We start from the raw sequence: 26,804 nt of genomic DNA on the forward strand, positions 1-26,804 counted from the left end.
GTATAGAAGCAGTTTTCTGATCAGGTGTAACAAGTTGGAAAAGTTACTATAATAATTTATTTCCACTTTCCTCACCAGTCAGGCATCAGATATGTATACAGGTGGCTGTCTTTTTTTGGGAATGTTAGGAGGCATGCTATTTATATTTGTTGGCAGTTTAATTCACTTATTTCCCCCACAGTTATTACAGTGCAGTCCTAGTCAGTTAGTGTGTGTTGAAAGGATGCAGGGAAGAGAAAAGTATACCTGAATTGCTTTCCTTAATCAGGACGTTTTTAGGACATCTTTGAATTAAAGAGGTTGTGTAAAAAACTCTGAAATCACCTCAAAGCATCTAGAACCCCAATGATTTCTGGGATGTTCATCGTGTTACACTGCTGCAGTCATTACACTTGGGTTATCCTGCCGTCAGGCGGTCCCGTAGTCGGCCAGAGTTCCAAAGTCTTGGTCCGGTGTCTGTTGCTTTCGCTTCTTCCCTGACGTCAGTGCGTCAGGGTATAAGATGCATCCGACACCATTTTCTTCAGTCTTTCTTGCCGCGCGGTGCCCAAAGCAGAAGCAGTTCGCAAGTGCCGGTCAGCCAACTCCTGAGATTTTCGAAGTCGAATTTCAGATCCGAAGTCTTCAATAAAACTAAGTACCCCATTGGAGAAACTTTTTTCTTGCTTCAGACCGATGTCAGAAAAAGTTAATAATTGTATTTCTTGTGGGAAGCAAATACCTCATAAGGACTTCCACTCTTAATGTGTTCCATGCCTAGGCCCTGATCACGACGTCACTAGTTGTCGGTTTTGTACTAGATTTAACAAACGCACTATAAAAAGACGTTTTGATTTTGCTTTGCACTACTTTGGCCGAAGGTTCAATTATACTATGCCGTCGGATCAACCGACGACCTCAATGCCGAAAAAACGCAAAGACAAGGATAAAGATAGGCATCTGAGGTCCAAAACCGATGACGAAACCTCTTCTTGGCCAGTCGCCGGTTCTCAGTGAGGCGCTTTCGCAGCCCCTGACACCCGCTACCTCAGAGCCACAGGCCGCTTCCGACTCCCATGTGGAGACATCTAGGCCTCTGGAAACTCAAGGTATTGGGCCTATGGAAACTAATCCCTCAGATGGGTCCGGAGCCGCTGAGCAGGCGTCAGCTTCTGAGGGTGTTTTCAGACCTTCACAACTTACCATTAAAACAACAGCCAAGACAAAGGTACCATTAAAGACAAAGAAACAAGTACAGCATTCTCCTGGACAGTCCTCCATGCCTAAGAAACAGATGCTTAAAATGGCCGAAGACCTCATTACTCTAATCAGGGGTTCCCATCCCCCTCCTGAGAAAAGGCCTAGGCAGGATACAGACTATGATTCCTTTGATCAGGTTTCCATTTCCTCTGATTCCTCTTCAGACCAGGGATACTCTCTACCCCCCTATGAGGACTCTGATGCTGAAGAATCTATCCCTTCAGCCTATCCTCCTGAGGATTATTCTTTTGGGGAAAGTTTACATACCATGAGGGAGCATTTCCATTGGGAAAGTCAGGATTACTCAGAATCCAAGAAAAGGCTCAGCGATTTCCTTTTATTGCCTCAGCACAGGCCCCTGGCTATTCCGCCTGCGCTAGATATTGTGGATGATGTGTTCTCTGAATCCAGCTTATCTCCTGATTCTTTGCCCCCTGCTCCAGCCAAGCCAGATAGGTATTATAGAGTCCCTGACTCTCACAAGTTTCTTTACAAAAACCCTTCTGCTGACCCAGAAACTATTTCCCAGGGTCCAAAAGGGGTTAAGGCTTCCATTGCAAAAAATCCAGTACCCTCTGACAGAGATTCCAGAGCTTTGGATAGATGGGGGAAGAAAGTATACACTTCTGCAACTTCAGCAGTAAATTGCCAGTTTCACATGCTTAAGTACCAACAATATTGGCTCAGTTAAAACAGAAAATGCTTGCAAGCTCAGAAGCTCCTGATTGTAAAGAAATGCAGGATTTATTGCATGCAGTTGAACAGGTGGGAAAACATACTCTGCAATGTGGTTTTGATTCTTTAGAGGCCTCTTGTAGAGCCGCAGTTACAGGTTCTGTGATTCGAAGACATGTTTGGTTAAAAGAACAGAGTTTACCTGATCATGTTAAGGCAAAATTATTGGATGCTCCTTTACAGCATGATACCTTGTTTGGTTTTAAGGCAGAAGAGGTGTTAAAGAAAATGGAGGATAAAGCTAAATCTATGCAAACAGTCAAGGATTACTTACAGGTACAGCCACCTCGGTTTAGCAGAAATTGGCCAACAAAGAATTGGTCCTTTCCAGTGTCAGACAGGCCACAGAGAGGCAGATACAGACGCCCAAGAGGCAAATCTCAACCCCAAGCCTCAAACAGACAACGACAGTGGGGCACCTCAACCCCAAAAGGAGGTGAGGACAAGTCTCAACCTTACAGGAAACAGTCATGATGACTTTCCCCTTCGTACGCCAAGCATGTCCCTTTTGGAAGCCCCCTTTGGGGGAAAACTAGCACTTTTTTCTCAAAACTGGCAAACAATCACCCAAGACAAATGGGTTCTGAATATTGTGTCTCAAGGTTACAGGTTCCACTTTCATACTTTACCAAAGCTAAAAGCAATGCCAGACTTGCCACAAAATCAATGGGCAGAGGCACAAAAACAAATTTCAGACCTCATGGACATGAGAGCTATTCAAAAAGTACCACAACAGGAACAAGGACAAGGATTTTACTCAAGACTCTTCCTGGTCCCCAGAAAGGACAAGGCCTGGAGGCCCTACTAGACCTTTCAATTCTGAATACTTACCTGGATATTCCGAAATTCAAAATGTTGACATTACAGCAGCCCCATGCTGGGCAAGAAGGCTTGGCTTTTTACTCTGGACCTCAAAGAGGCATACCTGCATGTCCCTATCAGACAAAATTGCAGAAGATACCTCAGATTCAAAGCTGGTACAATTGCATTTTGAAGACAAAAAGGAATTCAAATTTATCCATACCTGGACGACTGCCTCATTCAAGCAGAGACAAAGGACATTCTTCTACCGCATCAGGCGTTTGTAAAAAGGTTGCTAATTTCTCTAGGGTACACAGTAAACGAAAAGAAGTCAAAAATAGTGCCCTCGCAACAGATTATATTCCTGGGTGCCAGCTTAAATACAACGGCCCAGATGGCTTACCTCACGCCAGACAAATAAGTTCAACTAACTCAATATTTTCAATTACTGGCAAAAAAGTCCCATCTCCCTGCAAGAAAAATTCTGCAGGCCCTGGGATTCAGCATCCTGCATACTACTAATACCATATGCCAGACTGCATATGAGGAAATTACAGTGGTACCTAAAAAGTGTTTGGACTCAACACACTCACAGTTTAGAAGAAGTAATACCAATGATTCCCTGCCTACAACAGGAGTTTTGATCGTGGGCACAGGCATGTCACCTAAACAAATGTCAGCCTTTTACCCAACCCACAGCCAGGCAAACTCTAACAACAGATGCTTCGGATTACGCCTGGGGAGCACACATGGCAGGAAAATGCATTCAGGGCAAGTGAACCACAGACCAGATGCATCTTCACATCAATCAAAAAGAGATGTTGGCTGTACAAAATGCCCTAACAGCTTTCAAGGACCTTCTACATCCAGGACAATTATTACTAAAGACAGACAACACCACAGTAATGTGGTACATAAACAAGCAAGGGGGCACTCATTCTTATCCCCTACGCAGGCAAGCCATGACCTTGTGGAACAGAGCGCTAACGTATCAACTTCACGTGCAAGCACAATTCCTGCCAGGAAAGAAAAATACTCTGGCAGACGATCTAAGCAGAAATATCATGGACCCTCACAAATGGAAATTGATTCCACAAATCTTCAGCATGGTAACGCAAAAATGGGGATGCCCAGACATAGATCTGTTTGCCTCCCCACTGAATTGCCAACTACAAAAATTCTGCACAAGGACTTATCACAAACAAGCATGGAAAGTGGATGCTCTTTTGTTCAGCTGGAAAAACCTAAAAGTTTATGCCTTCCCGCCACTGCCTCTCCTTTCAAAGGTACTCCTAAAAGCTAGACAAGAAAAACCACAGATGATCCTGATTGCTCCAGACTGGCCACTCCAGCACTGGTACCCTATCTTAAGGAAATTGACTCAAGGCCCGCCATGGATTTTGCCTCAAATTCCACACCTTCTGACTCAACAAAACAATCAGATCCTGCACGGTCAGCTCAAAACCCTAAACCTGGCTGCATGGCAGATACATTAGTCCAACAGGCAACACCTCTCTCTAAAGCTGTTATGGATGTCATTTTGGAGGCCAGGAGGCCTAGCACCAGGAAAGCTTACTCAGAAAAATGGAAAAGATTCTGCGCCTGGAACCAGGCTCAAAGCCTTGACCCTCTTGTTCCAAACATTCCTCAGATTTTACAATACTTAACTGAGATGCTGGACAGAGGCCTATCCTTCTTATCAATTAAGATCCACGTCTCTGCCATTTCAGCACATTACAACACGGATTCTCCTTTATTCTCTCATCCCTTGCTAAAGCAGTACCTCAGAGGGGCTACAAACATAAGACTGCCCAGGAGACCACCAACACCAACTTGGGACCTCAGTTTCGTTTTGGAAAAACTGACCCTACCACCTTTTGAGCCAGCCAATACAGCCGATCTAAAATTTTTATCATGGAAAACAGCTCTGCTCCTGGCAGTAACTTCAGCACGAAGAGTCTCAGAGCTACAGGCGTTAATGGCAGTGGAAACTTTTATAATTTTTCATCAGGACAGGGTATCTTTAAGGACAAACCCTACCTTTATGCCAAAGGTGGTATCTAGTGTGGCTCTTAACCAAACCATCCATTTGCCAACTTTTTATCCAAACCCCCAGAATAAAGGGGAGAAACTTCTGCATTCTTTGGACATACACAGGCAGCTACGCTTCTACTTGGACAAAATAAAAGCTTTCAGGAAAACTGAGCAACTATTTGTAGCATATGCTGCAGAATCACAGGGCAAGGCTATCTCAAAGCAGACTGTATCCAAATGGATAGGACACTGTATTTGGTACTGCTACACACAGCATGGAAAATCAGTCCCAAATAACATTAGGCCACATTCCACCAGGGCAACAGCCTTTCTCAGAGGAGTACCTACCAAGGAAATTATGGAGGCTGCAACTTGGAGTTCAGTGCACACCTTTACCAAGCATTACCACCTGCCTCTTTACTCTAAATCCAGGGCAGGATTTGCCACTGCAGTTCTGCAGGGCCTCATAGCCAATCCTAACTCTTTATAGACCAGCCACCCAACCTTAGCTTTGGGTTTCTACCCAAGTGTAATGACTGCAGCAGTGTAACACGATGAACATAGTACCGTTTTTTACCTACCATAAATGTAGATGTTCGAGTGTTCACACTGCTGCAGTCCAGGTTACCCTCCCTCCATCCCCTCTGAACTAGCTGGACTTACCTATACCTTTCTATCCTATACAACCTGTGTGGTGTATTTGCTTGCAACTGAAGGTATTTTTATTTTATATCTATATTTTTGATTAGCAATATGTATTGCCTACCTACTTGGGGGCACCTGACATCTGGGGCAAGAAAAACTGAAGAAAATGGCATCAGATGCATCTTATATACCCCTGGCACACTGACGTCAGGGAAGAAGCGACAGCAACCGACGCCGGACCAAGACTTTGGAACTCTGGCCGACTATGGGACCGCCTGATGGCAGGATAACCCAAGTGTAATGACTGCAGCAGTGTGAACACTCGGACATCTACATTTATGGTAGGTACAAAACTGTACTTTTCGAAAGTCCCCTAGATCCCTAACCTACTGCAGTTATCTCCTCCACAGTTACCAGTGTGCAGTCTTGTCTACTTAGGACATGTTGAATGAATAAATGCATGAAAAAGGCACATAGAGAGCCAGGGCTGAATGTTTCTGTACCTTTAAGACCTGTATTGAAGGCTCACAGTGTGGTTTCTTCTTCTTTTGGCTTTTCCCTGTTAGTGGTCTCCACAGCAGATCACCTGTCCGCTCATGATTGACAGTAGAGTTTTACAGTGTCGAGTTGCCAGCCCGACGCCCAACCTTCCAGAGAAGGCACACACACACATACCTAGAGCCAATTTAGAATGTCCAATCCACCTACAGCATGTCTTTGGGATGTGGGAAGAAACCGGAGCACCCCGAGGAAACCCACATGACCACAGGGAGGTTATGCAGACTCTGCACAGAAGGCACCCCAGCCGAGGATCGAACCAGAGAACCTCTTGCTGTGAGGCGACAACGCTAACCGCTGCACCACCGTTTATTGATCTTAATTATTAGCCATGTTTTATTGGTTGCATGTTAATTATAAGTTTGTTATATATGTGCTTTATTTGATGTGATTTTATGGTCTGAAGAAGCAGATTGTTCCAATAAAGCGTTTACCTGTATTAAAGTTTTTTTCTTTGATTTTTATCCACTGTGTTGGTTTGTATTACGTTTATTTTGTTTTTATTCTCCTTGTGAGCTTGCTGATTTAGTACTACCTGTTAACCAAAAGGTTTGGTTTGTTTTAGTTATGTGAAGAAATCAGCTTTGATGCACTCTGAGCCGTTTGAATCTCAGAGCTGGGGTGTTAACTCTGACAGGATGGAATAGGATCAGAGGTCTTCAGATACTTTCCTTCCTTCTCTTAGACGCATTAGCATTTGATAGTTTGGCTGAGGTGTCAACCATTGAACCCAATCATGTGGCTTCCAGAGCTGAATCACCTTCAGGAGTTTCAGCTTCTGCAGCGGGGTGCTCTGGATCCATCTTGAGCTCACCGTTCAAGGCTTTTGTGAGAGTACTGTCTGAGCCTAGTGAGGGAGATCTACCCTCTCAGAGCTGGATCCAACCCATCCCCAGAGGATTCCCTAGGATCCTAAGCCTGCTGTCGTGGTTCTGTCAAGATAGCCAGTTTATGAATGCTTTGAGCCTGTTCTCTCAGGAGAGACTGCTTCTGTTTCTGAGTCCTTTCCTGAACCTCCCACAGCAGAGGTTCACTGGAAACATAAGTGTAAGAGGCACATAGATTCCCTGCAGATGCCCGACCACCAACACTGATTTTGATGAAGGTGATGGTTCCCCTAGATTCCCCGTTGAGGATGTCTCATTCAGAGAGATTCTTAAACTTCTAAGCAAGAAAGGGGGCTGGTCTACCCAAGATCCTTCTGCTGAGGAATCCGTGTTCCTTGAAGCTTTCCATTCTGGCCCATCTACTAATTGAGTGATTCTCCCCCTGCAGATGTGATGATAGATCTGATCTCATCCCTGGCATGGAAAGAACCAGACACAGCTAAACCTATCCTCAGGAAGCCTGGTACGTTTTTGGTAGCTCCAAAAAACGGACTGCATTCAAGCAAGGGCCCCACAGGAGATTCCATTGTAGTGGCGGTGGCCACTAAGAAGGAACTTATGGATGAGAGCTGCTGTGTCCATCCACCTAACAGTGAGTCACTTGTGTCGTACAGGAGCAGGAAGTGTGTATACACCTCATCTGTATTATTGGTGAGACTGCTGAATTACCTGGTGCACATTACTCACTTTCAGAGAGATTTGACAATGGAGATCACTAAATCTGTCCCAGTGACCATGTCTGCAGATCAAAAGAAAACTATTGATTCACAGTTGTCTACCCTACAATCACTTTCCAGTGTCACTGCGTGCCTTATTTCTAATGTTGTAGAGCGTGCGTCTAAAGCAGTCTGTGAAGGCATTTCCATCAGAAGGCACACCTGAGTGCGTGCGGCTTTGCAATTTTTTGGAACATTTCAAGACATCCTTCATTAATGCCCCTTATGGTGGATCAGCCTTGTTTGGTCCCATAATCAAAGAAACCATCTCCAACAAGAAGGATGGCAAATCCCTTTCTGCCATAGCAGTCAAATTCTTTACTCCTTAAAGAACCTTCTCCAGAAATCAGAAGGGAGGGAGGTAAGATAATTTGGTTTCAGAAATCCCAGGGTTTTTCGTCTGACACTTCTGGAGAAAATATTCCAGAGGCAGAATGGAAAACTCTTATAATGGATATCTCTCAAGGGGCAGAGGTAGCCTGCAAAATCTAGACTTCAGGGGTCCTTTCTCAGAGAAGTTTTTCAACCGCTCCTGAATGTTTGCCTGACTGTCATACTCTGGAAGCAGTCAGGGAGTGGTTGTCCCTGCATTCAACAACCTGGACGTTCATCATTCAAGACAAACAGATGAAGAGGATTGTAACCAGAGACTATGTCATACACTTTCACACACACACGCACACACACGCATGTGCGCACACACACACACACACACACACACACACACACACACACTTCAGAAAATCATTCCTTATTTTCCATCCTCAGAACTGGAAGTAGCTACTTCAGAAAAAAATAAGCTTGTAAGAAATTCATTCATCACAGATGTCTCTTCAGACCAGAGAATTTATTCAAGGTTAATTTTAGTGCCAAAGAAAAATGGGGACTTAAAGCCAATTTTGGACCAAAGCTAATTAAACAGTTTTGTAAAACAACATTCCTGATGGTCACAGTTCAGTTCATTCTTCCCTTACTGAGGAAGAATGACTGGATGTACTTGATAGATTTTCAGGATATGTACTTCTACATAAAGATGGATAGGTACTCCAGGAAGTATCTTCAGTTCTGGCTGGGAAGCAGTTATTTCTAGTTCAGAGCACTGCCCCTTGAACTCACCATAGCCCCCCTGGGTGTTCACCAAGTGCATGGCAGTAGTGGCAGCTCATCTGTGATTGCAGGGTTCCTGTGTATTCCCATACCTGAATGAATGGCTCTTTACTGTCCCTACCAGGAATCTACTAATTCAAGCCATGGACTCCTTGCTTCAGCTCTGCACAGACTCTGGGATCACACTGAATTTACAAAAGTAGGTTAGAACCAGTTCAGTCTTTGGAATTCATCAGAGCAACTTTAGACACAAGAATTCAGATAGAGAAACTGTCCCCTTCAAGAATTGTATTTCTTCTCAACAAGCCCTAGAACTTCTATCACACCAGAAGCCATATGCAAGACTAATTCTTTGCCTTATATGCTCCATGGCCACTTCAATCACATTAGTACCACTGGCCAGATTCTATATACATGTTCTTCAGAAAACAACCTTTATCATTTCTAGTTAGTCTACTGAACATTTGCAGAACCCATGTATAGTTGTCTCCTATCCTACATGAACGTCAGTTCATTCTCCCTCTTCCCCAAGCCGCACTGAACATGAACGCTTCCCAACTGAAGTGGGGGTGGGGCATTTCTTTGGAAAAATGGTCCAAAGCACATGGTCACAGATAGAGGTCATTCTTCTCATCAGTATGTTGGAAATGAGAGCAGTCCTGCTAGCACTGCAGGCCTTTCAGGACAGTCTCCCCTTGAGTGTGGTTTCCATCCAGACAGACAACATGGCAATTGTTTGGTACATCGCCAAACTTGGAGGGATCAGATGTGGCAGTGGGCGATATCTTTTTGTAGTTTTCTAGTTGCAAAGTATATCCCGGGAAAACCCAACATACTAGCAGACAAGTTGAGCAGTTCTATCCTGCTCCCTCACAAGTAGTCCTTCAACTAATCAGTAACTGTGCAGATTTTTAGCTACTGGGGCCAACTGTGTTGCAGTCTCTTTGCCTCTTCCCATGACACCAAATGCACCAAGTTCTTCACTCTAATTCCCATGAGGGGGAGTCAACCAAACACACCCTTGACCCACTGGACTTCTTTACGCCTTGCCCCTGATGCCCCTGATTCCAAAGCTCCTACAGAAATCATTAACATTGAGGGTCATGGTAATCCTCATGACTCCTTATTGGCCTTGACAAGTGTGGTTTCTCTTCCTCCTACTGTATCTAATTCACCCTCCTTGGGTATTAGGGTTAATATTAAGATCGACTTTCTCATCTGTTGGGATTCCTCACCCGAACATTCAGTCCCTCAAATTGACCACTTGGTTTCTCCAATTCCAGTAACTTTCAATAGTTCAGGTTGTCATTTTCAGTTGTTCACATCTTATCCTCCTCCCAGAAACCTTCTAGGAAGGTTTATAAAAGCATATGGAAAATGTTTTCCATTTGGGTTGTGGAGAAAAATATTGATCCTTTTTCAGCCCCTCTTCCAGTAATCTTGGGCTTCCTTACAGATCTCTTCCGAGGTGGAGCCAGCAATTCCACTATAAAGGTATGGTTAGCTGCAATTTCTTCCTTCCACATGGGGGAAATCACAAACCCATAGCTTCTCTTACATTGTTCAATGCTTTCCATTTCGATACATTTCTACTTTGGCCTCCTCTTAGAGATCCAGTTCTTATATGGGATATTACTGTTATTTTTCAGGCCCTGACTTGGCTCACCCTTCTAACCTGCTGCAAAGGTTGACCTGAAGTTTTTATGCTGGAAAACCTTATTTCTGGTGGCTATCACTTCTGCCAAGAGAATTTCTGAGCTTCACGCCTTATCCTTAAAACCTCTGTACCTATTTTTCCCTAAGGACAGTGTGCCTTCGAGAACCAACTCTTCTTTTCTCCCAAGGTGGATTCTGAATCATCCATTAATCATCCCATACATCTTCCAGTTTTCTTCCCAAATTTCTCAAACAAGAGTGAATATACTTTTTATTTACTGGATGTTCATCATTAGACAAAACCCTTTAGAAAATCTGATTAGTTATTTGTGTGCTTCGCCACTGTTAAATTGGGAAAATCAGTATCCAAAGTCTTTTATGCTGGTAAGCTCAGTGCATTTCCTTTGTTTATCAGAAAAAGCTGTTTATTTGTCCTCAAAAATTAATTCTACCAGATTTATGTCTTTATCTGCAGCCTTTTTCTCCAGGATTCCATTTAATAAATTGTATGCTGCACATACCTTGTCTAAAGTTCATACCTTCATCTCACATTACGAATTGGATATGCAGTCCAGATGCAGGGCTTCCTATGGTTTAGCTGCGCTCTGGAATATCCTTCCATGAGGCCTTCCAGGTATAAAGATAGCTGGAGATTGTCCCATTTGCTGAAGAATGGATGGAAAAGACAGCACCAGATACGAGAGTTATGTACTCACCATAACGTTAGAGCTGAGTTGTCTGTTTACATCCTTTCCTCTTCTACCCTTCCCCCTCCTTATTTTGTGAAAGTATATTTTGTTTACTATATACTGCTTAGATGGATCTAGCTGACCTTTCTCTGGCTCCTGAAGGTCCTGTCTTTCTTTACCCCTCTCTCCTTAAGCAAGTTATTAGTATTTAAGTCTGCTGCACACACCTATATTTTAAAATTTCCATTACCTTTTTTGAGCAGGCAAACTCAATCTGCAGTAACTCGCTATTCTCACAGGGATTATGGATAGCAAGAGGAGCCTGAACACCAGATCCAGAGTTTGGAAGTGGCCAGATGCAAGATTGGATCCAAGGCCTATTCTTTGAGAAGAGGATGGAAACAGACTACACAGATCTACCCATATCCTTCCATTTCACTGTTGCAATATTCCTTACAATAGGGATCCCATGCCAAGGGTGGCTCGATGTCCGACCAGTATACCAAAGCCTTTAGGTTGTTTTAAGGTAAGCCGTACATCACATGTATGCTCCCCGTTAGTACTGTAGGGCATTAAGGTGATGTCCAGACATACCTTCCTCAGAACTTTTTTGCCAACAGTCCGAACACCATCTTGTTATCGTCTGTCCAAGCATTTGCTTTGTTGCTGGTTCCACAAGCTGTTTTCAGAGAAGTACCCCACTGGGTTCTTTTGCTCCTATCTTTTTTCCTTTTATTTGTTGCTTGTGGGGATTTATGTCATCCAGAAAGGGTAAATGCTAGAGCGGGATACAGATTCCCAATAAAAACCTTCACCAGCAGTGCCTATTTTGTCTCAGTGCTTCCAATGACCATATGTCCTGTTCCATTGGTCAGGCTTTCATCCCAAAGACTCTCTGCAGTCGGCTTTCCTCTTTGGCCTTGTATATAGAGACCCAACATCTTAAGCTTTTAGCAAAAGACACTATGGAGGGCTCAACTTTCCACTCTGAGTGTCAGCCATCTGTGAAGAAGGCGGCCAGGAAGTCTCGGTCCGATTCTTCTGCTGTTGGATACCTCTGTCATGGCCCCTTCAGAGGTCAGCATGGAACTCGCCTCGCTCATGTCCGGGGAGGTTTTGCTGATATCTGCTTTGGATGTTCAGGTGGAACTGTGGCTGATCATTACTGAAAGGCCTAGAAGTATTCCTCAGATATTGGTTAGAGAGGAAGTTCCAGCTATGATTGTGAAATGTTGCCCAGTGTCTGAGCCTTCTAAGTTTTACAAGGCAAACATCCCTTTGAAAAACCAACAAAACACAAGCCATGTTTCTCCTACTCCTAAGGACCCTTAGAGTGAATGGCAGAATTTCATTCAGGGTTTGTTTAATGCCCTTATGGCTTTGAAACTTTCTGAAGAAGTTTCTGTTTCTACTCCACCTTGGTTGTCAACTCCTCTTAAAAGGCCTAGGGAACAGGATTTCTGTGAGAAAAAGGGGGATTCAGATGAGGAATCCCTTGCTTATTCATCCCAGATTCCTTCTTTTTTAGACTGTGGCTCTGAGGAAGAGGAGTCTACTAGTCCCGACACTCCCTTTGGGGAGCTTTCCTTCGGGGACATAATTTCCAGGATGATGGAATTTTTTAAATGGAATTGTGCTCAGGTTTCTGAGGTGCAGAAGAGGTATTACGAGCTTCTGCAGATAGTCTCCCAGACCATCTGCTGTCCCTTTTGTTTTGGCTGCCTTGTTGGATGCCTTTTCTACTGCATCTCAGGCTCCAGACTCCCCGCCCCCTGCCCCCCAAAAAACTGACAGGTTTTACAGAGTGCCTGAGGATTGTAAATTCCTTTATAGATGTCCTTCAGCTGACCCCTCTGTGGTGTCTGTGGCATCTGACAAGCCATCTCAGTTACTGCCTTCTACAAAACTTCTTCCTTCTGATAAAGACAGTAGGACTATGGAAAGACTAATTAAGAAGGTTTATACGTCTGCTACATTGGCTAGGGCTGTTAATTACCAGACTTGCATGTCCAGATATTTTTGGCTGTTCTTTCTCTGGCCTGTCAGGTAATTTCTGACATTCCTGATTCTGAAGGGAAGACTTCTGTTCTCTCATTGTTGGGGATGACTTCTGAGGTGGGTCGCCATTCTATTAAGTGTAATTATAATGTAGCAGAGGCCTCTTCCAGAGCTGCTGATTTTCTTCGTGTTTCACTGTTGCAGTCATCACATTTGGGTTATCCCTGCCAGGGTAACACTCAGCCGGCCCGAATATCAGAGGCTTAGTATTTGTGCCTCGGTTGCTGTCGCTTCAGGATTGACATCAGTTCGTCAGTAGTATAAAGTAAGGCAGCCGACGCCATTACATCAGTCTTTCTTGCCGTGGAGCCTGAAGCAGCAGTTCGCATGAGTGCCAGTCGGCCACTACCTGAGTTTCGTCTACCGATTTGAAGCTGAAGTCTTCTAAAGCGAAGTACAACATTGGGGATCCTTTTTTCTTGCACTAACAGATGTCAGAAAAAGTTAACAATTGTCTCGCCTGTGGAAAGCAAATAACACAATGAGACTTTCATTCTTATTGCATCACTTGTTTAGGCCCAGACCATGACGTCCCCTGGTGTCATTTCTGTGCTTTGTTCAACGCCACAACTATCCATCGTCGGGCCCTTATTGTAGCTAGATATTTTTGCTTACAGTCCTTGAACTCCGATATGGCTTTGGTAAGCCATCCGACAGCAGATCTGAAAAAACATAAAGATAAAGACAGAGACAGATTGCACAGGTCCAAACCTACCGATGTTTCTGTTAAGCTAGTTGTCAGTTCTCCATTCCTCAGTGAGGCGCTTTCGCTGCCCCTGATGCCAGCTTTTGTGGATTCGCAGGCCACTACCGAGACCCTTTCGGAGTCCGGTATGCTGCAAAACTCTTCTTCGACTAAAGATTCTGCAGTCGTCTCTACCTTGGATGGGTCCAAGCACTGGCTTCCTAGGAAGTCCTCGCACTACCGATTTTCGACACAAATCGATGTCTTCTTTCTCAACTATCGTTCTTTCGAAAATTTACCGAGTTGCTTAGGCCCAGGGTATGAAACACACCCAAGAAACTGATGACCCAATCTCATGCACCTGCTTCCTTGCCTCAGTCTCAAATGCTTAAAATGGCAGAAGACCTTATCATGCTGATCAGGAGAAGCCAAGCTATCCCCTCCAAAAAGAAAAGAGATCTGTCCCCTGTAGTTTTGTCTGAACAAGAGTCAGATGACTCTGATGCATCTGAATATGAAGACATGCAACCCCTCTCTGCTTATGAGGATTCTGATGCAGAGGATTCCATCCCTTCCACCTCTCCTCCAGAGGATTTTTCCTTTGGGGAAACCCTTCATACCTTAAGGGAGCATTTCCAGTGGGAAAGTCAGGACTACCCTCAGTCTAAAAAGAGACTCAGGGGAATTCTTAGATCTTCCACAGCACAGACGCTTGGCCATCCCACCAGTCCTGGATGTTGTGGAGGATGTTTTCCTAGAATCCAGCTCGACTCCTGACAGCCTCCCTCCTGCACCCAGAAAACCAGACAGGTACTATAGAGTCCCTGACTCGCACAAATTTCTTTTTAAAAATCCTACTGCTGACCCTGAGGTAATTTCTGAAGGGCTTAAAGGGATTAAAGCAACCTCTGCTAAGAATCCCACCCCCTCAATTAGGGATTCCTGAGCACTAGATAGATGGGGTAAAAAAAGGTATACACCTCAGCTGCTCTTGCTATCAGGGCACTAAATTGTCAGTTCCATATGCTAAAATTTCATCAACATACCCTGGAACTCCTCAAACAAAAAAGTCTTCCTTTCCTGCTTGTGCAGAATCTAAAGAGTTACAAGAGTTAATGCATTCTGGAACTCAAGTAACTAAACACACTTTGCACTGTTGTTTTGACGCCCTAGAAGCTTCTTGCAGGACAGCAGTCACCGGATCTGTCATTAGAAGGCATGCATGGCTTAAGGAACAGCCCTTGCCAGACCATGTCAAATCTAAATTGTTGGATGCCCCCTTGCACAAAGACAACTTATTTGGCACTAAGGCAGAAGAGGTCTTAAAAAAGATGGAAGAAAAAGCAAAATCTATGCAGACAGTTAGGATTTCTTACACGTCCAGCCACCCAGATTCAGCAGGCATTGTCCCACCAAGCACTGGTCCTTTCCTGCTCCCACTAAGCCAGTCCAGCCCAGACCTCAGGGAACCAGACCCCCCAGGCAACAGCCATAAGGAATGCAGCGAGCGAAGCAGTGGACTACCTCCACTTCAAAACCAGGGAGTTCTAAGCCACCCCTTATGGTAAGAACTCACAATCACCTCCCCCACTCCCTCCCTCTGCCCGCCTTCACTTTCCCCAGGAGGAAAACTCTCCTTTTACGCAAGCACCTGGGCCACCATTACCAATGACCACTGGATTCTCAACATAGTGTCCCAGGGATACAAATTTTTATTTCCACACCCTTCCTGCCGCAAAAGGGTTCCCAGATTTACCTCCAAACCAGTGGGCAAAGGCACAAAAACAAGTCCTTTCCCTGTTCTCTATGAGGGCAGTAGAGCACGTTCCTGCAGAACAGTGAGGCTAAGGTTTCTACTCCAGACTTTTTCTGGCACCCAGAAAAGAGGGCATCTGGCAACCCCATCCTCGATCTATCCATTCCAAACACCTTCCCCTCCAGCAGCTGCTACCCATGCTCTCCAAGGATGCTTGACTAGCCACCCTAGATCTAAAAGAGGCCTACCTCCATATTCCTGTCAGGGAATCATGCAGGAAATATCTCCGTTTCAGGGCAGGATCTCAGCACTTTCAGTTCTCTATGCTTCCCTTTGGATTATCTGCTGCTCCCAGAGTTTTCACAAAATGTCTGACTCCGGCCATTGCCTTTTGCAGACAAAGGAATATCCCAGATTTACCCATACTTAGATGACTGCCTAATTCAGGCAGACAGCCAGGAAAAGCTGCTCAAGCACCTACCTCCCTAGGGTACACAATCAACGAAAAGAAATCCAAACAGGTGCCCACCCAAAGGATTATATTCCTGGGAGCAAGCCTGGACACGGCATCCCAGATGGCATTCCTTACACCAGAAAAGCAAGATTTCCTGACAGCCTACTTCTCTCAATTAGCCAGCAGACCCCAGCTATCTGCAGGGAAAATACTGCAAGCTCTGGGGTTCATGGCATCTTGCATACTACTCATTCCATATGCCAGACTGCATATGAGGAAACTTCAGTGGTACCTAAAAAGCCTTTGGTGGCAACACCCTCAAGACCTGGAGACTCTTATACCTATAATTCCTTGTCTCAGAAAAGATTTTCTTTGGTGGGCAACAGCATGCTCCCACAACAAGGGACTACCTTTCTCACCACCCCCCATGCCGCCCAGACCCTCACCACAGACGCATCAGACTATGCCTGGGGTGCACACCTGGATGGCAGGTGCATACAGAGCCAATGGTGCCCCCAGCACATCCCACTGCACTTCAACCAAAAAGAGATAATGGCTGTCCAGCACACCTTGATAGCTTTCAAGCCCCTTCTCTCCCCAGGAGTTGTCCTGATCAAAACAGACAACACCACTGTAATGTGGTATATCAACAAGCAGGGTGGGACTCACTCCTACCATCTATGCAGGCTGGCCGTGACCCTTTGGCACACAGTCTCTGCCATGCAACTCCACCTGTTAGCACAATTCCTACCAGGTTCTCTCAACTCTTTGCCAGACCAATTAAGCAGAAATCTTCTGGACCCACACGAGTGGCAGCTTAACAGAAGAACCTTCTCCCTAATAACTCAGAAATGGGGCATCCCGAAGGTCGACCTTTTTGCCTTCCACACCAACCATCAGCTCAGCAAATTCTGCACCAGGGAGCATCACTGCATGGCTTGGAAAGTGGATGGCCTGTCCTTCCCCTGGTTCAGTCTATCGGTCTTTGCCTTTCCTCCACTACCTCTCATCCCCAGGGTACTGCTCAAAGTAAAGGAGGAAAAACCAAGGACAATTCTTATAGCTCCAGACTGGCCTCGCCAGCACTGATACCCCTTGCTGCACAGTCTGTCCCTACTGCCACTATGGCATCTTCCTCTGATTCCAAACCTCCTGACCCATAGTGAAGGGGAATTCATCCATCCCCAATTGCAGACAGTCAATTTGGCAGCTTGGCTTATTCCCAAATCCCCGATCATTCTGCCAACCTCAGTAAACAGGTTCTAGATGTTATACATGAGGCCAGATGCCCTAGCACTAGAAAGTCTTATGCTGACAAATGGAAAAGGTTTTGCACCTGGATTCAGGCTAAGGGAGCCAATACGGCACAGCCCTCCCTCCCTCTCATCCTGGATTACTTAGCTTACGTACTGCATAGTGGCCTGTCTTTTTCCTCTATTAAAATTCATGCCTCTGCTACCTGTGCTCATTTTCCCCCTGAGCAGCCCCTTTTCTCACACCCCTTGATCAAACAGTTCTTAAGAGGGGCTAGCAACTTGAGGCCACCCAGAAGAGCACCAGCCCCAGCCCCAGCTTAGGACCTTAACTTTGTGTTGGAAAAGCTCGCCCTGCCCCCCTTCGAACCAGCTTCTTCTGCAGAGCTAAAATTTCTCTCCTGGAAAACAGCTTTCCTTCTGGCCGTCACTTCAGCCAGAAGAGTCTCCGAGCTGCAAGCACTCGTGGCTGTGGAACCCTTCATCATCTTTCATGCTGACAGGGTATCCCTCAGGGCTAACCCATCCTTCATGCCCAAGGTGGTGTCCAGTGTGGCTCTCAACCAATCCATTCATTACCCCACCTTTTTTCTTAATCCCTAGAACAAGGGGGAAAGGATCCTGCACTCTCTAGATGTGCACAGACAGCTCAGATTCTATCTAGACAGGACTAAATCCTTCAGAAAGTCTGATCAATTGCTTTATAGCTTTGCTAGAGGGGCAGAAGGCAAAGCCATCTCCAAACAAACCATTTCCAAATGGATAGCACACTGCATCCATTTCTTCTACAAACAACACTGAAAGCCTCTCCCCAAGGGGGTCAGGACTCACTCCACCAGAGCAGCCTCCACCTCTGCAGCTTTCCTCAGAGGAGTCCCCACCAGGGACGTCCTGGAGGCTGCCACCTGGACATCTGTTCACACTTTTATCAAACATTACCACCTGCTTCTCTTCTCCAAATCCAGGGCAGGGTTTGCATCTGCAGTCTTGCAGGGCATACTAGCCAGCCCCTGGTTTCCTTAACTGCCTCCACCTATTTCCTCAACTTTGGGAATCAACCCAAATGTGATGACTGCAACAGTGAAACACGAAGAACATAGTACAGTTGTGTACACTTACCATAAATGTAGATGTTCGAGTGTATTCACTGTTGCAGTCCTGCTTTCCCTCCCTCCATCCCCCTTTTTTCTTCTCTTTCCTTACAAGGGACATATTGGTATTTACTTTCTACTGGTGAGGTTCTTCCACCATTACCTGGCTCCTACTTGGGGGCTCCTGACAGGTTAGGGCAAGAACAACTGATGTAATGGCATTGGCTGCCTTACTTTATACTACTGATGACCTGACATCAGTCCTAAAGTGACAGCAACTGATTGAGAAATACTAAGCCTCTGGTATTTGGGCTGGCCGAGGGCTACCCTGGCAGGGATAACCCAAATGTGATGTTTGCAACAGTGAATACACTTGAACATCTACATTTATGGTAAGTGTACATAACTGTACTTTTTTGGTTTTGTGTTGAGGAGATATTCCTGGCTTTGGCTTCAGCCTTTGCTTGATGATATTAAAGCTAAGTTGGATGCTCCTCTGGGTAACAAACAATTATTGGTGCAGCTGCTGCCGATTTGTTTGACCCTTCAATATAAGGGCAAGGCTTTGCAGGAGCTTAAAAATGTTTTTTGTTTCTCCTGTACCTAAATTTCAAAGAAATTATCGTAATAAGCCGGCCTTTGTTCATAGACAATGTTGTCCTGGTCTCAAGGGTAAGGGGGAGTTAAAAGGGCTCCTCCTGCTAAAGCTACCCAGACTCCTGTGATCCAGAAAACTCCTTTTCCTGACAAACTAGGTGCTGACTGACTATCCTGTTCTTCTCAGCCACATTCCTCTCTCTCCATGTTTCTTTATCCCTTCCAGTTTTGATAAAGATTATTCAGGATTCCTGTTTTTTTTTCCATTTTTCTGCCCGGGTATTACATGGTCTGGAAATCTCTTCCCCATTTCAGGGTTATTTCTCAGCCTCCTCCGGAACAGTTGGTTTTCTTTCCAGGTGTGCTTCATGATCTGTTGACTCTGGGAACTTATTAAGGAAGTTCCAGTTTCCCAAAGGAGGAAGGGGTTTACCTCCAGAATGTTTTTGGTTCCCAGGAAAGAGGACACTTGTAGACCCATTCTAGACCTCTCTCATTTAAACACCTTTCCAAAGGTTCCTTCCTTTCAGATGTTGTCTCTTCATACTTTGTTTCCTCTGCTGATTCCTCAGGATTTTCTAGCGTCTCTGGAAGTTTTTGCATTTTTCTGTTGCTTTCTGACATTTTCAGTTCTCTGCTTTGCCCTTTGACCTTTCTACTTCCCTGAGGATATTCACCAAATGTCTTGCTCCTGTGATTGCTTTTTGCAGGCTGAGAGAGATACATATATTTCCCCACTTAGATGATCTCCTGCTTCAGGCATCCTCTCCAGAGATTCCACTGCAGCATCTGCACTTTGCCATTTTCCTTCTGCAAAGCCTGGGGTTCACTATAAATTTCCAAAAGTCCATTCTGACTCCATCACAGGATCATGTATTTCTAGGGTGCAGGATCCAGACTATTCCAATGCTGGCATCTCTGCCTCCTCCCAAGCCCTTGACTCTCATTTCTTTCTTTCAATCCCTTCTTAATCTTGCTGTGATTAAGACCAGAATGTGTTTCTGAGAGCTCTGGAATTTATGGCCTCCACAATTTCTAGGCTCCCTTTTGCCATACTCCACATGAGAAAACTTCAGTGGTTTCTAAAGTCAATTTGGCTTCAGTATTCTCATCCCCTGGACTTGTTAGTTCCTCTTCTTCCATGCCTCAAGCTGGAATGTCAGTAGTGAATTCAGCAATTGACTCTCAATCCAGAGCTGCCTTTTCAACCCCCTCTTCCCTCTAAGGAGCTGTTCACAGACACATCAGATGTGGGATGGGGGCATCCTTCAGCTCTGTAAAGATGCAGAGTCCGTGGTCACCTCAACAAAGGAAAGACCACCTCAGTGTCAAGGAGATAAAGAGCTCTTCTGATGGCTGTTTAAGCATTTCACCCTTTATTCTCTCCAGGGCTTCTCAAGGTGTTTACAGACAATACCACAGTGATGTGGTATGTCAACAAGCAAGGGGGTTGATATCTTGCCTCCTTTGCCAGTTGGCTGTTATAGTGTGGGATCTATCTGTCCAGTATCGTGTGACCCATCAGACAGTTTCTACTCCGTCAGGGCAGAACATTTTGACAAGACTCTCTGAGTAGGTCCATAACACAATCACAGGAGTGCATGCTTCACAAGGATGTGTTTTGGACATTGTCCAAGGGGGGTACTCCTCAAGTAGATCTATTTGCCTCCCTTATGATCAGACAGATTCATTTTTTTTGTGCCAGAGCCCCAGGTCCTATGGTCTGGAAGGTGGACACCCTCTCTTTTTTCCTGGAAGGGGATGTTTCTTTATGCCTTTCCTCCCTTTCCCCTCATTCCAAAAGTCCTGTTCAAAGTACAACAGGATGCTCCCAAAATCTTGCTGGTGACTCACTTTTGGCCAGACACCATTGGTTCCCTCCTGTTCTGCATTTAGCCAAGGACAATCATCACAAGTTACCTCAAAGTGTGGACCTACTCACACAAGACAAGAGACCTCTTATCCAGCCTCACCTGTTCACTCTTCAACTGACACTGTGGGTGATAGGATCTTGATTCCATATAGACACCTTTGTTTCTGAGGACATGCTTAGGGTCCTGCAGGAGGCCAGGAAGCCCACAGCTAGGAAGTCCAACTTATCCAAATAGAAGAGGTTTTCTGTTTGGTGTCCTTCTCGTAACCTGGATCCACTTTCTGTGGATGTTCCTTTGGTCCTATCTTACCTGTGTGAACTGCTCAATGCTGGGTTAGCTTATTCTTCTGTTAAGGCCTACATATCAGCTAGTTCGGCTTGTTTGCCTTTATCTTTAGCTTCTAGATTTGAGGCTAAACAGTTTCTTAAAGGCATCTTTCATATTAGACTTCCCAGGAAGCCTGCCCCTCTTTCCTAGGATCTTAATTTTGTTTTAGAAAAATTAACCCAGTCTCCTTTTGAGCCTGCAGCTTCAGCTTCTTGACAGCATTGTTCTTGGAAGATTGTAATTTTGTTAGCCTTTACTTGTGTCACATGGGTGTCTGAGCTTTAAGCCCTTATGGCTTGTCTTCCTTTTTTAGTTTTTTAGAAGGACAGGGTGTCCCTTCATTCTAATCCTTCTGTTACACCCAAGGTAGTCAAGGAGTTGTCTCTTAATCAGTCTGCTCATTACCCCACTTTTTTTCCCTTCTCCACAATCTTCCAGTGAGAAGGTGCTGCACACTTGGATGTGCATAGACAACTCAGATTTTATTTGGATAACACTAGGACTTTTCGTAAATCTGATCAGCTCTTTGTTTCCTTTCATCCTAGGTCTTTAGGTTTGGCTGTTTTGAAGCAAACTTTTTCTTCTTAGATTTCTAAAGCCATTTATTTTTGTTACGACTTTCGTGGCAAGAGGCTTTCTTCTTCTGTTAAGGCTCATTCTACTAGAGCTGTGCCTTCTAGTGCATTTTTTCAAGGGTTTGGATACTAACTGTATTCTTGAGGCACCTACCTGGACTTCAGTGCATACATTTACCAAGCACTATAAGTTGGATGTGATATCCAGAGCTAGAGCTGGCTTTGCTAGGGCCATTCTGCATGGGTTCCTGGAGAGCTCTGTTGGTCCATCCTCCTCCCTCTCTTCTTCTTCAGCTTTTGCACTCTCCTATTGTAAAGAATACTGCAACATTGAAATGGAAGGATAGAATACAGTTGTGGAAGATCTTATCATAATGGTAGATGTCCTTCTCTTCACTGTTGCAGTATTCACTCTCTCCCTCCTCCTAGATCCTTTCTCTTCTGGATGTACTGATTTACCTCTTTTTTTTTTTTTTTCTTGGACTGATGTTCCTACTGGGGCTGTCGTTCTGAGGATGGTACATCTGGATGTCACCTTTATGCCCTATGCTATACTTGGGGAGCAAACATGACATACACCGTACCTTAAAGCAACCTGAAGACTTTGGTGTACTGGCTGGATATTGGACTGCCCTTGGCAGGGGATCCCTCTTGTTAAGGAATACTGCAGCAGTAAAGAAAAGGACATCTACTGTTTATGGTAAGATCTTACACAACTGTACTTTCTGGTGAATGCATAACTTTTGTATTTATTTCATGCAGAGCTTTACATGACAGTGAACTGCTTCTAGTACTGTTTTACACAAAGTGATGGAGAATTGGAATGTGTTTTTTCAAGCTAAGGTACAGTTCAGGATGTTAAAGGAATGCAGATGTATAACTGAATAAATGGAATGACATATGAGAGAGGATAGAGGAAGGAAAGAACTACTGTATAAGCATGAGCTATCTTGAGTGGGTATACTTATTTAAGCACATAGCCTTCTTCCTTAGCATATTCCCACACTGGCAAAAATGAGTGTTTTACCTCTTTCTTTAGGATGGGTGAACTGAATTATCAGTATGAACCTTAGAAAGTAAGGCAATATAGGAGGACTGTCACATTTAAGTTTCTGAAATTATCCTGGTTTTCTGCAAATAACCAGTCATTTTGACTTTGTTATTGTGGAGTTCATTTATATTGCCCTACTTTTGGAGGGACTGTACCTCTTTTGCTGTATGTTTCTTGATGCTGCAAATAAATATATATTTTGAATCTGCGATACCACTTTCCTTAGATAATAAAAGCTGTTGTACTTAAACTGCTTTTTCAGGTGGTCCATGATTATGGTGTTAACTGTCTCTCCCCTCACCCCCCCCCATATTGCAATTGAAATGGTGATTTTTTTTTACATAAGATCTACTGAAATTATCGCCAGTTTGGTGATGAAGAGTGATAAGGCACTGAGTTCTGCTTAGGGTTCCATTAGTGGCTTAGGTGACTGATGATGCTGGCAGAAGGAATGGTTGTTGCCTATCTTGGGGGATGGTGACTTTGTATACTGAAATGGAGGTATTAGGGCACTAGAAGCAGGAGCCAGGATAGAGTGCACTGTGGCTGCACAAGCTGCTGATGGTAGCTGCTGTCCTGCATGTGAAGGAGTATACATGTGGACATGGGGAGAGTGTCCCTAAGGTGATGCACATGTGCATGTCTACACCGGGGGGGGGGGGGGGGGGTGATTCGAGACCTACTGTTTAAAAAAAAAAAAAAAAAAGAATGCACTCATGGCCTGGATACCAGCAAGAGCACAAGTGTCATGTCTGCCTGAATGACGTCCCTCCACACCGGCTGTCTCCCTGGCAGGTCTGAGGATGGCTGCCACCACTAGCGATTGAGTAGCCCCATGTACCATTAGGGAAGCTTGATGGCTGGTGGACACGGGAGAAATAGCTAAAAGAAAGAAAAATATACAGAAATGCTGATTTGCATTGTAACTGGATACTTTCAGGTAGATCTTCAAGAATTTAAGAAATTACTATTTTTAAATTCTTACTTCTGTAAACTTAGAAACCTTAATATTTGTGTGTACTGGTCCCATTATAAGAAGCTTCATGCCCTTTATTTACATGTTTCATATCTTATAGCATTGCAGCCTTGTTGATTTCAGCTTGGTTGTTAGCCAGTCAAGGGACAGCAGTTTGTGATTTTTTTTTTGTCATAATGAATGAAATTTGATTGGTGAATGGTGTACAGTCTTTGGCCAAATGCATTATACCAGATATCACTTCTGGCACTAACAGATAAAATAGTCTGTTTAATAAAATAATTTTAAATTACTAATTTAATACATACAATACTGTACCTTCTTTGTAATTTTTAGACTTTATTTGTATTTCTAAAGAGTGTAGTGACTAATTAAAAAAGCTCCCACCTGCAATATTGTTCCAGTGTCTAAAGAAGCTACTGATAACTTTGAACACCTTTCCTAATATTGATTGTTGACTATGGAGGGAGTTGGGGGAGGGGTAGTCTAGGAAGGTGGGTTTAAATGTGAATTTTAACTGATAATGTCACTAAACCTGTTTCTTTTCTCTATCACTGTAGGAAGCTTGCCTGCAGGGAAATTTAATTGCCATCTGCCTGGAACAACTTAATGACCCCCACCCATTGCTGCGCCAGTGGGTGGCAATATGCTTAGGTCGCATCTGGCAGAACTTCGATGCAGCCCGATGGTGTGGTGTAAGGGACAGTGCCCACGAGAAACTGTATAGCCTGCTTACAGATGCTGTCCCAGAGGTAAAGTACCATATGAAAATGTCTCATTATAACACGAGTGTAATGTAGATTCAGTTCATTTATTTTTTAGAAATTGAACTGGACATGTGATTGCATATAACGGCACGTGTATGTTGCTTTAGTTTGATACAAGGACAGTAACATGTTAGGCTGTGTGTGCGTTCACTGTGTATTTATATACTTGATTACTGATAACAGGCCTCAGCTTGTACAGCGAGAACATAAGAGGGTATTATTTACTGCATTCGTTTAGTTATAATGTTGTATATATTTAAATGCATAAGGAAAGATGATCCTCAGATTTTACAAAGAAATTGTTTGTTGCATATATTGAAATTGTGTGTAAGAATAGGGAAGTGCCTTTGCCAGGTGCATTGTCTTTGTATTCCATTTGTTCAGCTCGAACAGGAATCTCAAGTTATTGGAGGAAGTGTATTATACACTGTCTGTTCAAACTTTATGAAAACCTTTTCTGTATACAGAAAGTTGATTTGCACATGAACCATTTAGTCTTTATAAAGGAAAGTAATTTAAATTACTGCAAGGTGTATGTTGTGGCCCAAGTTACTAAAGGAGCAATGTTTGCTGATGACACTACTACTCTTCCATTGGTCAATAAAGTAACATTTATTTATTTATACTCTGTTATTATGTGTTCCTTGTACATGCAGGAGAATAATGTGCTGGATGTATACATTAAAGGACCACTACATGCAGAAGATTAAAAAAAAAAAAGAAAAAACATATATGTTTTATCTTTTCATGAATTACCGCACTTTCCAAAGGTGCCTACAGCAAAATAAGTATTCATTCCTAATTTTATTTATTTATCTATTTATTGTTATCCCTGAATGCCCTCAGGAGGGCAGACATCCTCATGAAATATTTTTTTCTTTGGAAAGCTAAATCTGTCCCATAATGCATTATGATAGTACAGATTGTGTGATTAATTGTAAAAATGGAAAAAAAATGTCAATTCAGAGTTTAAGCACCCTAATTTTTTCTTAAAACGTGCACAGTAAAATGTACAATGTGAAATACATTCTAGCTGCTCGCATGGTAATCCTGTGATAACATGACCTGAACTGTGTTATTTCATAGAGAGCTTTACATAACAATGAAATGGGTCTCTGTGTTTCTTAATAATGACTCCCTCAAGTCTCTGATGTGACCCACTGCATTCCGGTACTACTGTTTTATGTTCCTGATAGGTTCATAGGAGATTACTAGGCTACCAACTCAAAAACCCTTACAAGCCTAGCCATTTTTACTCATATTTACACAATTTTCTATCCCTAGGGGAAAGATAATAAGGGTCAGCAAGTGGGGGTTTTGACAATATTTATAGTTTTCCTGTATCCATAAAGGACGTGGGTGCCACCCAGGAGTGAATTTGTCATTTCCCATCCATTTGGTCCAATTATACTTGAAGATGGTCATGGAAGGGCTCTGCTTCATGTGAATAGGAATCCAATTCTAGAGGAGTGACAGTTTTCAGGACACATCTGTCTTTCCAGCAGTATCTGTTCATGTCTGAGATCAGTTTTAGATCTTTGGAGTGAGTAACCCTTGTGCAAGTAGATTTGCGAATATACAACATTTCCATCAGTGCTGAGTCAGAGACTGCATTGTAGGTCAGGCACAGATCACCCCTCAGTAATTAGTAGGAAACTGAATACAGTGATAGGGCTTTTAATTGGTCTGCATATGACATGTTGGTTATACCCTGTATTTTTTGGTGAGAAACCTCTGAGGATGTTCCAGCTGATGCAGATGCCTGGCGAGGTACATGCCAAAGGGTGCATTGTACTCCATTATTGGTCTGATGAGGACCAAGTACAGTGACATCCTTTGATCTGGATGCCATGCCTTTACTTATATGCTGAGCCACGTAGAAGGATTTCCTTACCACCTTGGACATATAGTATTCAAAGTTTAGATTGCTATCTCTCTGAGTACCCAGATCTGTCACCACTGGGTCCACTCTTAGGAGGATGCTTTTAATGTTGTAATTTGCAGGGGTGTTTGATTTCCCAAAGGGTATACTATAAACTTCTTCACATTTAGTTTGAGGCCATGGCTCTGACACCTTTCATTAGTCTGCATCAGACCATTCTGTAGGATATCAGCATCGTTTGGGAAGTCAGCGATTGCCGCCAACTTGCAGTCATCAACAAACCTGGTCAGCCAAAGAACATCTTCATTTGCCTTGACATCTGAGAAGTATATCAGAAACCAGAGGAGGCCCAGCACTGAGCCCTGCGGTACTCCACTGGTGTCTGGCTTCT

The 26,804-nt window shown here is 43.9% G+C and overlaps 1 protein-coding gene across 1 annotated transcript in view; it reads left to right on the plus strand.

Annotated features, from left to right (window-relative positions):
• RPTOR (regulatory associated protein of MTOR complex 1) overlaps positions 1 to 26,804 on the plus strand; it is a 5,042,670-nt gene that overhangs the window by 2,974,263 nt on the left and 2,041,603 nt on the right. Inside the window, exon 16 of the mRNA XM_044068087.1 lies at positions 24,325 to 24,516. Within this exon, the coding sequence (XP_043924022.1) occupies positions 24,325 to 24,516 (192 nt within the window). The remainder of the gene's footprint in view (positions 1 to 24,324; positions 24,517 to 26,804) is intronic.

The sequence above is a fragment of the Protopterus annectens genome, chromosome 4.part0 (assembly GCF_019279795.1).
Source record: "Protopterus annectens isolate FY-2018-M chromosome 4.part0, PAN1.0, whole genome shotgun sequence".
Lineage (NCBI taxonomy): Eukaryota > Metazoa > Chordata > Ceratodontiformes > Protopteridae > Protopterus > Protopterus annectens.